The sequence below is a fragment of the Micropterus dolomieu genome, linkage group LG12 (assembly GCF_021292245.1).
Source record: "Micropterus dolomieu isolate WLL.071019.BEF.003 ecotype Adirondacks linkage group LG12, ASM2129224v1, whole genome shotgun sequence".
Classification (NCBI taxonomy): Eukaryota; Metazoa; Chordata; class Actinopteri; order Centrarchiformes; family Centrarchidae; genus Micropterus; species Micropterus dolomieu.
The window spans coordinates 11,837,415-11,852,460 of record NC_060161.1 but is presented as its reverse complement, the minus strand read 5'-3'; the positions used below and the strand labels follow the sequence as shown (position 1 = coordinate 11,852,460).

At 38.3% G+C, this 15,046-nt stretch overlaps 2 protein-coding genes across 2 annotated transcripts; both read left to right on the top strand.

Moving 5' to 3' along the window:
- Positions 1-263: 263 nt before the first annotated feature.
- On the top strand, positions 264-2,350 carry LOC123980785. Its single transcript, XM_046065331.1, has 5 exons — positions 264-303; positions 465-809; positions 1,829-1,939; positions 2,065-2,099; positions 2,198-2,350. Exons 1-5 carry the CDS (start codon positions 264-266, stop codon positions 2,348-2,350), a joined length of 684 nt encoding a protein of 227 aa, XP_045921287.1.
- Positions 2,351-7,219: 4,869 nt separating this feature from the next.
- Positions 7,220-10,072, top strand: LOC123979732. Its single transcript, XM_046063747.1, has 5 exons — positions 7,220-7,262; positions 7,427-7,771; positions 9,582-9,692; positions 9,806-9,840; positions 9,950-10,072. The coding sequence occupies exons 1-5, from the start codon at positions 7,220-7,222 to the stop codon at positions 10,070-10,072; spliced, it is 657 nt and encodes a 218-aa protein (XP_045919703.1).
- Positions 10,073-15,046: the final 4,974 nt, after the last annotated feature.

Here is a 15,046-nt window from a genome sequence, read left to right as displayed (position 1 = left end):
ATGTCTGCTATGTGTAATAATACACTACTGCATGAGGTATCCTGAAAAGAACAGTTGATGAAAGCAAAGAACATCAAAGAGTAAACTTCCTTATACTGTATAGACTTATAAAGACTGATACATCTTTCATAGACTTCTAAACTTTTGCTGAAACATTACCTAGATCATCTCAAGTGTTTTCAAGATAATAACTTTGTCCTTTCTCCTTGCAGCCCTTTTCCTGAAAGTTTTTATACTGGTGCAGTCATACTGTATGCACAGTGATGAACTTTACCTTGGTAACAGCTTTAGTCTGTACCTTCAGTAAGTACAACTACTGATTTCTTCTCAATGCAGCTAGCTTTCCTTCAATATTGTAATCTGCAAGAGCTGAAACATACAGATTAATAACATATTGTATGTGCCTTGTTTGTTTCCTGTTGAATTACAAGTTTAGGGAATAAGTTACTGGTTGTTTGTTTCAGGTTGGATCTCTGTCTCAGTTTCTGAGTTTCACACTGTGGAGGTTCAGCCTGGTGAAGAAGTCACACTGATGTGTTCCAACTTTACCAGTTTACCCTCTCACATAAACTGGTTCAGACTGAACAACAGATCCAATGCCAGCTGCATCTCCGCTATGTTCAGCTCTGATACCAATGCTACATTCTGTGATGGATTTCAAAATAGCACAATTAATATGACGTCCAACACCACGACCATCTTTCTCAAGATCAAACAAGTGGATTTATCTGACTCTGGACTGTATTTCTGCGGATTTTATTCAAATGGAAACTCAGTAATTGTCAGTGCAACTTATTTAAAGGTTCAAGGTAAGATTGCTGTAAAGTGTTGTCTGTCTTTTGATTGTAAAGAAACAGATATATGCCCTTTTCGTTCACTGTCAAAATAAGGACTGAACTCAACCCACAAGAGGTAGAATACTAAACAAGTTTATTATGTTTCTTGTTGAAGTGTTTGATTGAATAACAGAGCTAACTTAATTTCTTTAAAAGGCAGTGATGATTCCCATGGTGACGTGGACAGCAAGTGTGAAAGTAAGATTCTCCTGAAGATTTCTTTCATTGTGCAGATTATCAAATGTTTCAAGGTACATACGTTTGGCTAAATTCATTTGCGTCCAATTTCATTTTCTCTTAAGTCTCTAAACCCAAAATAGACAATAACTTAACTTAAGCCCCTTTTCCACTGCACAGTACCAGCTCGACTCGCCTTTGTTTGGTTTTCCATAGTAGAAATGTTGTACCTGTACCTGCTACCAGGTACTTTTTTCGTATCACCTCTGTCGAGATTCCAAGCGAGCTGAGGTTATACTAAAATGTGACGTGAAAACAAGGCAGATTGCTGTTTGGTCAGAGAGAATATTCACTATTCACTGCATCATCATTGCGTGCACCAGACAGAGGCCAGCAACAGAAAGTTTTACTTTTCACACAGACCGCTGCAGCAACAACGGCAGAGGAAAACACAGCTGGAAGGTTTTCATACCGCTTATCTGTCTTTACATTCTGAGGAATGTTGAAACTTTTTAACTTAAAAAAGAGAAAGCTGTGTGGATCGCTGGTGTGTGTGTCGCATTTTTTTTAGTCAACCGGCGTATCAATAGCTAACCTGGCTGTTGTAAACAATGGCTGGCTGAGCAAGGTTTTCCGACTTGTTAACTGGAACGCCGTAAACTCGGGTGTGACGTCATTCCCAGCTCCAACCTCCCACTTCCGAATGGAACGCACCAGATATGCAATGGAAAACGGAGCAGGGCCAAGCCGAGTCGAGTAGAGTCAAGTCGAGCTGGTACTGGTAATGGAAAAGCAGCTTTAATGATTTCTTGTAGAAGCATTTGATGGAGGCACAAAGCTCACAAGTGTGATCTTTGGTGCTCTGAGCTTTTTCCTCGTTATGGTCGTCATCAGTCTGGTTGTCAAGATCAGGAAACTTTATACAAGTAGGCTACTTACATATTTATTTACTTAAAAATACAACTTTTACAAATAGAGAACATCCTGTTTGTCAAAACATATTAACAGCAATATTTGAACAATGAACTGACCAGATGTTTCTGTCATTTAGCTCAGAAAGAGGCACAGAATCTACAACCCAGTGAGGTAATAATATTTTAGCCGAAGGTTGATCAAAGTCTATTGTTGTGTCTTGTCTGGATTAAGTAATTTATCATTTAATGATTTTATGTTTTCTCACTCAGATGAGTGACTGTAAATACTTTTATTTACAGAATCTGGGCTCTGATGCCCTAAACTATGCAGCGCTGAGTTTCCGCTCGAAAGCAAAAAACAGCAGAAGGCCTGCATCAGAGAACCAGCTGGAGCCAAATGTTGTGTATGCTGCCACCAGATAGACTCAGGAAACATCTGGAACAGCAGCTCAGAGTGGAACTAATGATTTATCAAACTTCTTCTAAGGAGGACTTATATATATATATATATATATATATATATATATATATATATATATATATATATATATATATATTGTGCTGTATCTGCTACAATTTGAATTATACATTTCAAGCCAAAGTTTCCTTCCCACTTGTTTTGTTTCTTAATCGGAGGAGGAGCCAGTAATTAATGACAGACATTAATGATTGTTAATGTGTCCTATAGCAAGACTTAGAGGGAGGTCTGCAGCAGTGGAGGAGTGAGTGAGGTACATATAACTTGTTTGACAGGAAGAGACATTATGGTGTGAACGCAACAGAGCTGAAAATCATGAGGCCCGTTAGATCAAAGCTCTGTGAGAATAAAGTCTGAAATTAATTAAATACTGGCTGACATTTTAATTTGTGATTTGAAAGTAAGTGTGTATAATGACATGGTTAATCTGTGAAGAAAAACATAATTTTTAGTTAAGAATTCTCTCATTTGCCAGCAATCTGCTGATTGATGTCCATTGCTCCACTGTGGTAACAAACAGCACAACCTGGATTAGTGAGGTCTCTATATCTGTATATCTGTCAGTAATAAGGTCTCGACCATGAGAAGCTCAGCCTTCAGCTCTCTGCATCAGAAACACTCAGAACAAACACTTTTATGTTGCTAAAGAACAGACAAACTTTATAAAGCAAAGATGTTTTATATTTGTAGAAATGTGATTGTTGGGCATCTTGTTAGTGGTAAATCAGTCTGTAACAGTCAGGAATTGTATCACTGATTCCATCATCATGGATCAAATTTAACAGACTCAATGTCCACACAAACTGTTTTCTTGTCAAAAGATGCCTATTTCAAGGCGACACTTGCAGTCTCATATAAAAGCATTTACTCTGCTGAAGGCTGCACATTTGGCTGCACAGCAGGTGAATATCCCATCCGTCTCCACTGTGAGATGCATTTGAACCTACTGAGTCTTGCAAACATGAATCCAATAACCATCATTGGCCAGGTAAGAGTGAACTGTTATTACTGATACAATCCTTTAATCACATACTATTGAGTGAACATTACATTATAAAACATAATGCTTAATGATGATTAATGATTTTCAATGGCATACTCAGGAAAACTGTAACAATTACAATTCTAAAATATTTAAAAATGTTTACAATGCTATGAATGAATGAATAAAGTAACTCCAGTAAAGCACACTGTCATATAATTATTTTAATGTGAAATTTTCTGCCTTTGATATATTTTTAGAGGTTAGATTGAGCATGAGATCCAATCACCTGTAATTTTAAACTTTTCATAAGCGCAGAAAACTAACTGTGTAACTAGTGGCGAGTCTCTTAAAATTGTAAAAAATAAAATAAAATTCAAAAAAAGGTATTTACTGTATTTTACAAATTCCCCCAGCTCATAAATGTTCACTGTGATTTTGATCAAGTTCACTAACTCTCCTGTCATTTCAGATTCCACTTCTTCCTCCTGCCTGGTCATCACCTCACACCCTTCACCTGTCTCCTTACCTGCAGCTTATTATCCCCATTAGCCTCCGTAATTGTTTCAGCCCCTAATCGCTAGTTCTTCGCCAGATTGTGTAGTGTAGTAGTAGTATTCAAACACACTTAGTTTGTTGGATTCTGCCAGTTGGATTCTGTCTTAAACTGTTTCCCGGCTCTTGATTCTTCTGCCTGCCCGTTTGGATTTGTTTATTTGACACTGAACTTTGCCATTTATATTGCTGTCTCTGAGTCGTGCTTGTGGTTTCACTCCTGCTAGTTTCACCTCAAATGTGACAAAATAAAACCGTATGTCAAATTAGTCGAGGTCTTACTGTTTAGATTATGTAACTCTTACTCATGAAACTTGGTTGACCAGTGGACTGAAAAAAACATCCACAAAATAAATGACAATATGACCACAGCTTCTGATTTTGCCTGTGATAAGTGGACATGAAACAAGCATGTTAAGACGTTCTGAAGCGTCCTGATGTGGAAAATATTGCGATCAGCAGAACCTCACTCATATTATTATTAAATAACAGGACATCTTTTCTACCGGTATTTACAGATCCGCCACTTCTTCCTAAAAGAAATAAGGATCTCTGAACCCTCAAACTTATCTCAGACACTCACTGATGCTTATAACTCAAAAAATACCATAAACACTGTTATGACCCTGAGAAACTGTACAGGGGCTTTATCTCAATGAATATATGTTCAACCAATTACATAAGACAGCGCTGGGAAAAGGAAACTAACTTAAATACCACATATGATGGCTCAACATAATAAAGGCAGGAGGGTTAACCCTGTGAAGTGATGTGTTAACAACTAGTTGAATGAGTGCATAAGCTTTCAGTGTAAACATCTGCTGGATATGTGATCTGGGTGACTTTGGGTAATTTATAAGTGAATTAGTTTCTTCTCACCAACTCAGCTGTTTAAGATGTGTGACTGAAGATACTTTTATTTACAGAATCTGGACTCTGATGACCTGAAGGACACAGCACTGACTTTGTTTTCAACCACAATAAGGAACAGGAGGCCTGTATCAGAGAGAGAAGTGGAAACTTGTGTTAATTATGCTGCCAGCAGGTAGACACAGGAAGCTAAACTAACTGCGGCTCATGTTGGAGCTGGAGTTAGCATTGTTTTGGCAAATAAAATCTACTTTTGTGATAGATTCTATATTCATAAAGAATGTGTAATCATTTTGTTGGTGCTGCAATTTAATTCCCACCTGCTGGTTGTTCCCACACATGCCACTACCTTTCTCGGACAGTTTATCTCTTTAATGTGTATCTAAAGAATATGATTGGTGTTTGACCAAGCAGGAGCCAGAAAGAACGCTGTCTGCAGCAGTGGAGGAGTGAGTGAGGTACACATTACTTGTTTGACAGGAAGAGACAGCACAGTGTGGTCTGAGCACAACTGAGGTTAAAATAATGAAGCTTGTTCAGTCCAAGCTCTGTGAGAATAAAGTCTGAAATGAAGAAGTGAAGACTGGCTGACTTTCTTCTGTCAGGAAGACAAAATCATCATCTTCTCTAGCTTTGTAGAAAAGTCTTGAAAAAAACACACAGTACATCAATATAGCAACTGTGATGTAAAAGTATATATGTATGTGATAACACGGTAAATCTCTGAAGAAAAAATGCTGTTCAGGTTGTTGTCCATCGTTTCACTGCGGTGACAAACCACTACCTGTCTCAGTGAGGTTTCTATTTATGTATCATTAAAAGGTCTCAATCATGAGAAGCTCAGCTCTCTGCATCATAACCACACACAAAAGCCTTTTATGTTCCCAAACAATAGAAAGACTTTATAAAGATATTTTTGTATTAGAGGAAATGTGATTGACGATCATGTTGTTAGTGGTAAATCAATCTCAAACCGTGTCACTGCTCCCCTCATCACAGTTCAAACAGTTTATGTATCATTAAAAGGTCTCGACCATGAGGTGCAAAGTCCTCAGCTTTCTGCATCTTAACCATGCACAAAAATGCTTTTATGTTTCCAACAAATAGAAAGTTTATTTTTTAAGTCCTGTCAGATCACAGCAAAACCACAGCCGGTGAACATCACATCCATCTCCACTGTGAGACGCATTTGAACCTACTGAGCCTTACAAACATTAATCTAAAACTATCATCAGCCAGGTAAGAGTGAACTGTTATTACTGATACAATCATTTGATCAAATTATTTTGAGTGTATATTACATTACCAAACATAATGCTGGTTTTAAATGGCATACTTTTTGTTGTAAGAATTACAATTTTAAATTCTAATACAATGAATGTGTGAAGTAACTACAGTACAGCACAATGTCATGTCAGTTATAAGGTTAAGGTTGACAAAATGTATAAATGTTTTTCCTTGGGTTAGTGGTTAGATGTTAATTTGAAAATGACTGGCTTTGATATATTTTTACAGATTTGTTTAACCATGAGTTTCAATCACATGAGGGAACAAACTACTTTGTGTTGAAGAGTAAACTTCTCGTAACATGACCACAGACAAGTTTAAGAATGGTGAACATGAGTCTCTTATATATTAAACTGTAGGTCACAATAATCTGCGTCATGTTACGTTACATCCACAAAATGTACAACAATATAACCACACTTTCTGCCTGAGATAAGCGGTCATGGTGTATACAAGCAGGCACATGGCACAACATTTTGGACCCTGTACATTGGCATTTTCTATCTTTGTGGCCCTCTTCACAAGAGGCACCTGCATATTCAGTCTGCCTTGTACCCCCAGGCCTATGGCTCTGTATACAAGCATGATATGAAACTCTGAAGTGTCCTGATGTGAAAATATTGTAATCAGCAAAGAACCTGAACTTTATTATTATCAAAACATCAGGACCCTTTTTCATTGTCTTTTTTTTATCACTATGTATCTACGGCTCAGCCTAAGACAGAAAACAAAGGGTTAAATCTCTGTGGAGTGTCAACAAGTAGTCCAATGAATGCATAAGCTTTCAGTTAAAACATCTGCTTAATATGTGTGTAACAACACAGTACTGGATGAGGTATCGTAAAAGAACAGTTGATGAACGTCAAAGAGTAGACTTTCTTACACTGTATAGACTTCTAAACTTTTGCTGAAACATTCCCTAGATTATCTCAAGTTTCATCAAGATAATAACTTTGTCCTTTCTCCTTGCAGCTCTTAACTTGAACTATTTTCCTGAAAGCTTTTGTATTTTCAGTCTGAATAAAAAAAAGAACACTCCACCTCTTTACGTTGAGACCACTGTTACTGGAGCACAGTTCAGTTACAAACATTGCAGTGATGCAGTCATACTGTACGCACGATGATGAACTTTACCTTGGTAACAGCTTTACTCTTTACCTTCAGTAAGTACAACAACTAATTTCTTCAATTGCTAGTTTTCCTTCTGTATTGTAATCTGCCAGAGCTGAAATTTACAGACTATTGATTAATAACATCATTTATTTTGATTGTTTGTTTCCTGTTGAATTACAAGTTTAGGGAATAAATTACTGGTTGTTTGTTTCAGGTTGGATCTCTGTCTCAGTTTCTGAGTTTCACACTGTGGAGGTTCAGCCTGGTGAAGAAGTCACACTGATGTGTTCCAACTTTAGCAGTTTACCCTCTCACATAAACTGGTTCAGACTGAACAACAGATCCAGTGCCAGCTGCATCTCCGCTATGTTCAGCTCTGATACCAATGCTACATGCTGTGATGGATTTCAAAATAGCAAATTTAATATGACGTCCAACACCACGACCATCTTTCTCAAGATCAAACAAGTGGATTTATCTGACTCTGGACTGTATTTCTGCGGATTTTACTCAAATGGAAACTCAGTAATTGTCAGTGCAACTTATTTAAAGGTTCAAGGTAAGATTGCTGTAAAGTGTTGTCTGTCTTTTGATTGTAAAGAAACAGATAATATGCCATTTTCATTCATTGTCAAAATAAGGACTGAACTCAACCCACAAGAGGTAGAATACTAAACAAAAAGTTTAATTTGGTCCCAAGCATGAAACATGCAAGGACTCTACTGAAACTCAATTCTTTCTTTCCCCAAAATGAATCGCATTTTTTGCCGCCTAAACATGCTCGAAAACTCACAAATCTTCATACAAAATTCAAGCGTGGCGGAAATTTACGTGTCATTGGGTTTTCAAGAAAGGCCGTGGCGAAGTGGCTCACTGGTGCCCCCTAAAAAGCAGCACCTGGACCACGTTTCATCAGATTATACGAAGGTTCTGTGGCAGAAGTATCATGTCCAGACCAACAAAAAAGCCTCTGGGGGTGATGCCCTAAACCCAACCGGAAGTCGGTTGTTTTGAAATAAACGGTCATTTTTGGTGATTCTCAAGTTCCACACTTCAGCAAACTCCTAGAGAATGAATCTGATCAACTTCAAATTTTTTGCTGTGCAGTCTAAAGGCATTGATGATGAAAAGTTTTGCAAGTTTTCATCAATGGGCGTGCCCGTGGCACAGGAGTTGAACAACAACCATTTGCCACAAAACATGAAGTTGTTATAACTTCAGTCAACACGCTGTACCAAACTTCACATGTATGATAACAAGTCTCGCCGTGAACACATCCATGTGTCATCATTTACTCTAAATCATAGCGCCACCTACTGTCAACAGAAAATAACACATTTTATGTCATGATCTATTGCCCCTAGCAGGTTGGCCACATTCACTTCAAAACGTTCTCAGAAAAAGCCTTAACACATTGATGATGCTATGTTGTGAATCTTTACAGTGTGCCCGTAGTGTTGTGTTGAAGTTTGATGCGTCGCCACAAATCGGGAAGTTGTTCATCAGGAACTTCAGTGTACATGCTTGGACCAAATGTGATACTTTTGTCCCGTCCTGATAACATCTACATACCAACAATCATTCATACTCATAGCGCCACCTACTAGCAACGAGAAGTGTCCCTTCAGCAAAGCAGCCACTGCGCCCCATTTCACCTAGATGTACAAAATTTCTGTGACTCATGTATCAACCCAGGACACACAAAAAAGCCTATTGGGGCCATAACCCAGAGTTTGATGCTAAAAAGACTGTTTTTACATTCATCTGCTGAAAATGTTGCTATTTGGGGGTTTTTGTCAAAGGGCTTGTCTGTGGCATAGAAAATCAATGATTTGCCATGAGAACAGGACATTCTTATAACTTCACCCTAAACACATCTACATGCCAAAATGTACACAATGTCAGAGGACCACTTACTGGCAAAAATGAAATAACCTGTGTGTGACAATCATCAACACATTTAATTCCTTCGTGAGGCTTCCAAAGTGCGTGATAATTCAGATCTGCGTTAACAACCTCCGGTAACAACACAGCGGCCACAACAAGCTCTGATATGCGTCACAGCATGAGGACCCATCCAACCCTGCTTGCAGCTTTAATTTAAATAGGTTTCTTGTAGAAGTATTTGATGGAATAACCAAGCTATGTTCATTTTTTTAAAAGGCTGCGATGAGCCCCATGGAGATGTGGACGGCAAGTGTAAAAGTAAGATTCTCCTGAAAATGTCTTTCATTGTGCAGATTATCAAATGTTTTAAGGTAAATGCATTTGGCTAAACTCAGTTATGTCCAATTCAGTTAATTTTGGCCTGGTCTTAAGTCTCCAAAGGCAAAATAGGCAACAACTTAACTTATTGATATTTCTTGTAGAAGCATTTGATGGAGGAACAAAACTCACAAGTGTGATATTTTGTGCTCTGATAATGTTCCTCGTTATTGTCGTCATCGGTCTGGTCGTCAAAATCAGGAAACTTCTTGCAGGTACTTAAATGTTTTTTTTGCTACAAATGCAGAACTTCCTGTTTGTCAAAACATCAAAATTTAGATTAATTGTTACAATATCAGTTAAATGACCATATGTTTCTGTCATTTAGCTCATGAAGAAGGACAGAGTCTACAACACAGTGAGGTAATCACATGTTGACCTAAGGTTGATTAAAATTATGATTTTATGATGTTGTGTTTTTTCACAAAGTCAGAGATGTGAGATGAGTGACGATAAATATTTTTATTTACAGAATGTGGGCTCAGATGCCCTGACCTATGCAGCGCTGAGTTTCCGCCCAAAAGCAAAAAGCAGCAGAAGGCTTGAATCAGAAAACCAGATGGAGCCAAATGTTGTGTACGCTGCCACCAGATAGACTCAGGAAACATTTGAAACAGCAGGTCAGATTGGAACTGATGATTTATCATGTTAAACTGCTACTAAAAGAGGACTTACCATCACTGTCTAAAAAATCTAATTTTGTTATATTATATTTCAATTATAATTCTATTTTCCAACCAAAGTCTTTTTCTCATGTACTTTGTTTGTCTTAGATAGAGAGCAAAAGAATATGATTGGTGTTTAATGGAAGAGGAGTCAGTAGGGACACTGATAACCAATGGAGGTCTGCAGCAGTGGAGGAGTGAGTGAGGTACACTAACAGGAAGAGACAGCAGAGTGTGGTCTGAGCAAGGCTGAGGTGAAAATCATGAGGCCTGTTGACTCCAAGCTCTGTGGAATAAAATCTCAAGTCAACCAATGAACAGTTGTGTACTGTCTTCTGACAAAATAAGAAACATTTAAACTGAAGGATTTATAAAATGTAAAATGCATCACTGTGGAAACTCAACTACTTAACTTTATTGTCATATCATGGATGTGTGTGAAGATATGCTAAACATGAAATGTATTTAAAATTATTCATAGAATTTGTAAAAACGAATTTGCATGACCTCCATCTGCACATTGTTGTACTATTGTAACAAACAGCACTATCTGTCTCAGTGAGGTCTGTATCATGGCTGAGGTCTTCCTGTAGTTGAGACCTCAGTCATGAAACAGCTCTCTGCATCATAACCACACAAACAAAGGTCTTCATGTTCCCACTGAACCAAAAATACTTAATGAAGACCTTTTTAATGTAAAGGTACAATATGTAATTTATAGCATTTGTAAAGATCTGTGCACATGCACATAGAGATAAATCCGTCTCTTCTTAGACTGTATCCCCACACCCCTCCTCACAGGTCACAGTTAACACTTCAGACTTACACCATCAGGTTACTGCCACATGGTGCAACTTGTGAAAAGATGCCTGAAGAAGTGTGACAGTTGCTCAGCCTGAGGGCATTTACTCTGCATCAGGCTGTCAAGACCTGACAGACCACAGCACAGCTACAGCAGTCCCATCCATCTCTACTGTTACGTACTCAGTCAGTGCAGCAACATGATGGATCTTAATCAGAGACGCACACATAAAATAAAAACCTTGATTTACACAGCTTTATTTTTACTTGCCTGCCCATCCATAGATCTGTGTTTTGAACCTAAACAGCTGCCATGAGTCACTGTAAATACACTTTATTTTAATATTTTTTCAACCTACGTGTATCACATATGATGATAAATAGTGTTCTGACACCAGAGAGACTCAGGACAGAACTGTTCAGAACTGCTCCTCTTAAAGTATCAAAAGTAAAAGTATACATTTTAAATTAGACTGCCCCCTAGTGTTAAATTAGTATTCATTATTACTGCATAATTAATACTGATGCAGTAACATGTTTGCAGCATTTTATATTGTAGTTGGTGGAAATTGGGATCATTTTATTTTTTCTTAGTTACATACATTTGGGAAGTCTGTAACAACATATCATGTGTTAAAAACTATTCACAGGTTTTAAGTTCTGTATTATAGGAGGGCTGGCCTTCAGCTGCATGCTATTTTTTCTAGTGAGTTCACAATGTCAGCAACGGCCACAAAACACCAAACATAGACCAAAGTCTCTGGACGTAATTTGATCATTGCACGTCACCAGCAGAATGCTAAATGTCTGAATTAAACACACAAGTTATCAAACGGTCTAATATTTGCAATAAAGAATACAAATGATTATGAACCCCACAGGCCCACTGTGGCACTTTGCACTGTGGTGACAAACAGCTCTGTCTGTATCAGTGGGGTATCTACATCTGTATCACGAGTGAGGCCTTCAGCTCTCTGCATCAGAGCCACACACAACAAAGGCCTCATGTTCCACGAGAGCAATAAAGCTTCATCATGACTTTTGAAATGTAAAGATATTCTTGGTGTATTTTTTGAACCTGCTGTCTAAATGTGTCTCTTCTAAAAGCGTGAGAAGATAAAATAAAAAACGTTCACTCTCCTCCAGGCAGCAACTTTGAACTTATATTAAAGTCGTTTTTAACTATTTATTGTAATAAAAGTTGTCTTATCAACCATTTTATAATAGTTTTTATTGCTGGTTCACATTTCTTTTCCTGTCAGCAGTTTCAGTCCCAGATTGTTTTCTTTGCTGATTAAAACTATTTTGGTATATTTTGAATCACGTCTGTTTCATCAGTAACGTTCCTTTTTCTCTTTATTCTCCTTCAATTAATCAAGGTTTAAATAGTATTTCCTGGGGTGCAATCCCTAGGTGGCGTTGTTGGCGGCTTTCATTCAATTCCCCCCTTCCTGGTCCGCCGCGCCACACTTGGCTTTAAACATTTTCTTAAATTATGTTTTTGGGGCATTTGCCTTTTATTTTGGATAGAACAACTGAAGAGAGACAGGAAATGTGGGGGAGAGAGAGGAGATGACATTTCTCATTTCCCTAATTTGTGCCTCCTTACCACCTCAAGCCTGTGACCCGGAAATCTTCCTAAAATGCACCTCGAACAGTGAGGAGGTTTGCTGGAGAAACTAAGCTAAAATATACCGGTGTATCTATTGTGGAAGTCTTTTTGGCAGCCGTGATGTTTAGAAGAGGCATGACACGCTGCTGACTTTACAACCGCAGAGAGCAGAACTCTCTACAGGGTTTTGTATTCATAAGTGGTATTTAAATGATCAAATGCGCGATCCAATATTCTGCCCTTCACCTTTTGTGTAGCTACTCATAAAGCTGTTCTAACCACATTCCTTAATGTCATTTCACTTTGATATCTGTGATGTTAGTGTTGAATGTGATGTGTGGATGTGCAGCAGGGTCGTAAAAAGGAACACTGAGTAGCGTCTGGGTGAAATATGAAGTAGTGTTTCCCAGTTCAGAGAGCTGTGCACAGTTGCACAGGAGGCAAATCTCCCGAGACGGCGACAGGACCGGTCAAGATCTAATGTTCATGTTCTGTGTTCTTCTACACATCCAAAAGGTCTCACACACTTTCCAGTTTCATACAGTGAAAGTGTTGGAGTAAAGCAACCGTCCTCCTGATCAATGCTGAGCCCCGTCAGAGCTTCTAAATTATTTCAGAAGCTAAAAGCGTTTTTCTCTGCAGTGTTTTCTGTCTTGTCAAGTTTATCACTGCACATTAAGTATTGACAGATAATAATGCACAAAAACAGATCATGTCCAGTTTAATAACTAACTAAATGCCCATTTGTCAGACACTTAGAGGAATGAGTTGTAAAGTTTGATGGCCACAGGCAGGAATGACTTCCTGTGGCACTCTGTGTTGCATTTTGGGGGAATAAGTATCACTGAAAGCGTTCCTGTGTTTGAGCAGCACATCATGGAGTGGGTGGGAGACATTGTCCAAGATGACATGTAGTTTCTGGTTTCCTGACACGACCGACAGAGAGTCCAGTCCACCCCCACAACATCACTGGCCTTGCGGATCAGTTTGTTGTGTCTGTTAGCGTCCGCTACCTTCAGCCTGCTGCCCCAGCATGCATCAGCAAACAGGTGAGCACGGACCACCACAGACTCATAAAACATCCTCAGCATCGTCCTGCAGAAGAGTTACTGTATTTCTGTAACGTGCATGATAGTAGGCTACTGTAATCTTGCCTAACTTTCAACATACACTGAGTTTATTGCTACGTCATACTGTTGACATAGCCTAATTTCTGAATTGTGAAGATATATGGCCTGTACTACGAAGCGAGGTAACTGGCTTATCCACTAACCCTAACTTCAGGAGTGACTTTGTAACGTCGGGTGTAACTTTCTGATTAACCCGCACTACCAAAGATGGATATGTTACCCAAAGGCCAGTTGCCATGGCATTTACACTGCATCTCTAAACTGCTCCGAGCAGGTTATGTTCGTGGTTAACTCAAGGTTACCCTGTATACGTGGACTACACACCACATCTGTACTCAGTGTTAATGATGAGAAGTAGGATATTATTACACAAAACTTGATAAAATATGATTAGATTTCATCCTGATTTGTTCCTCTGAGGTTGCAGCTGAAATGAATTTCTTCTTAACACAACAGCATTACGTTCAGACCCTGCAGCCTCTGTGATTTTAGAGAGGAATCTTAATTAATTAACGGGCCAGTGTCTTAGATGTAGCCCATCTGTGGGCTAGAATTGAATTATCCTAAGTGTTTTCACATATTTAGATTGACTATTTTACGTGTCCAAAAATACAGATGCAGGGTGGTGGTGACTAAACTGAGAAAAAAAAATCCAAGATGAAAGTGTCAAATTTACAAAATCAAAAATCAGAAATTCCCTGAAATTAATGTCACAAAAAATCTAAATCACTCTGGTGTTTTCTTCTGGATATGCCCAATTCACGGCAAAGTCTCCTAAGGTGAGTGATAATATAGTTATTATGGGCTAAACTCTCAAGTACTTCCTCACTGCTAAATCAGATTTTGAAGTCTCATATAATTTTCCACTGCATGCATAATGCATGGCAGAGGTGTGTATGATGTTTCAGCCTTGCAAAGTGAAGCAATGTGGTTCCTTGGAAAAAAAAAACATTAGTTTTCAGAGAGTTTCTCTCATAAATGTATGACTACAATGTCAGAGAATATTCAAGTTTTTAATTTGTAGATTTGTGATTTTTAACTTCTCGTAAATCTACCACGTTCATCTTGGCTCCATTTGTTTTATTACATTGGACATAACATGCAGTTTCAGCTACCTTTACATATTAATTATATCACATATTTAGGAAGAGTCCATAAAATACATAAGAGAGAATTAGCCTACAATAAGAACACTGTTAAGATAATTAAAAATTTACTTAATGTGATACCAGCAAGCCTCCCTGGCTTTGTCGGCCGCCAAGGTGTTAGATTTGGCCGTAAACTTGTCTTTAAACTCCTCATATCCTGAAACAATCAACGTGCAGTCTTCTGGAGAAGAAAATGTGGAGCATGCGCCGTTG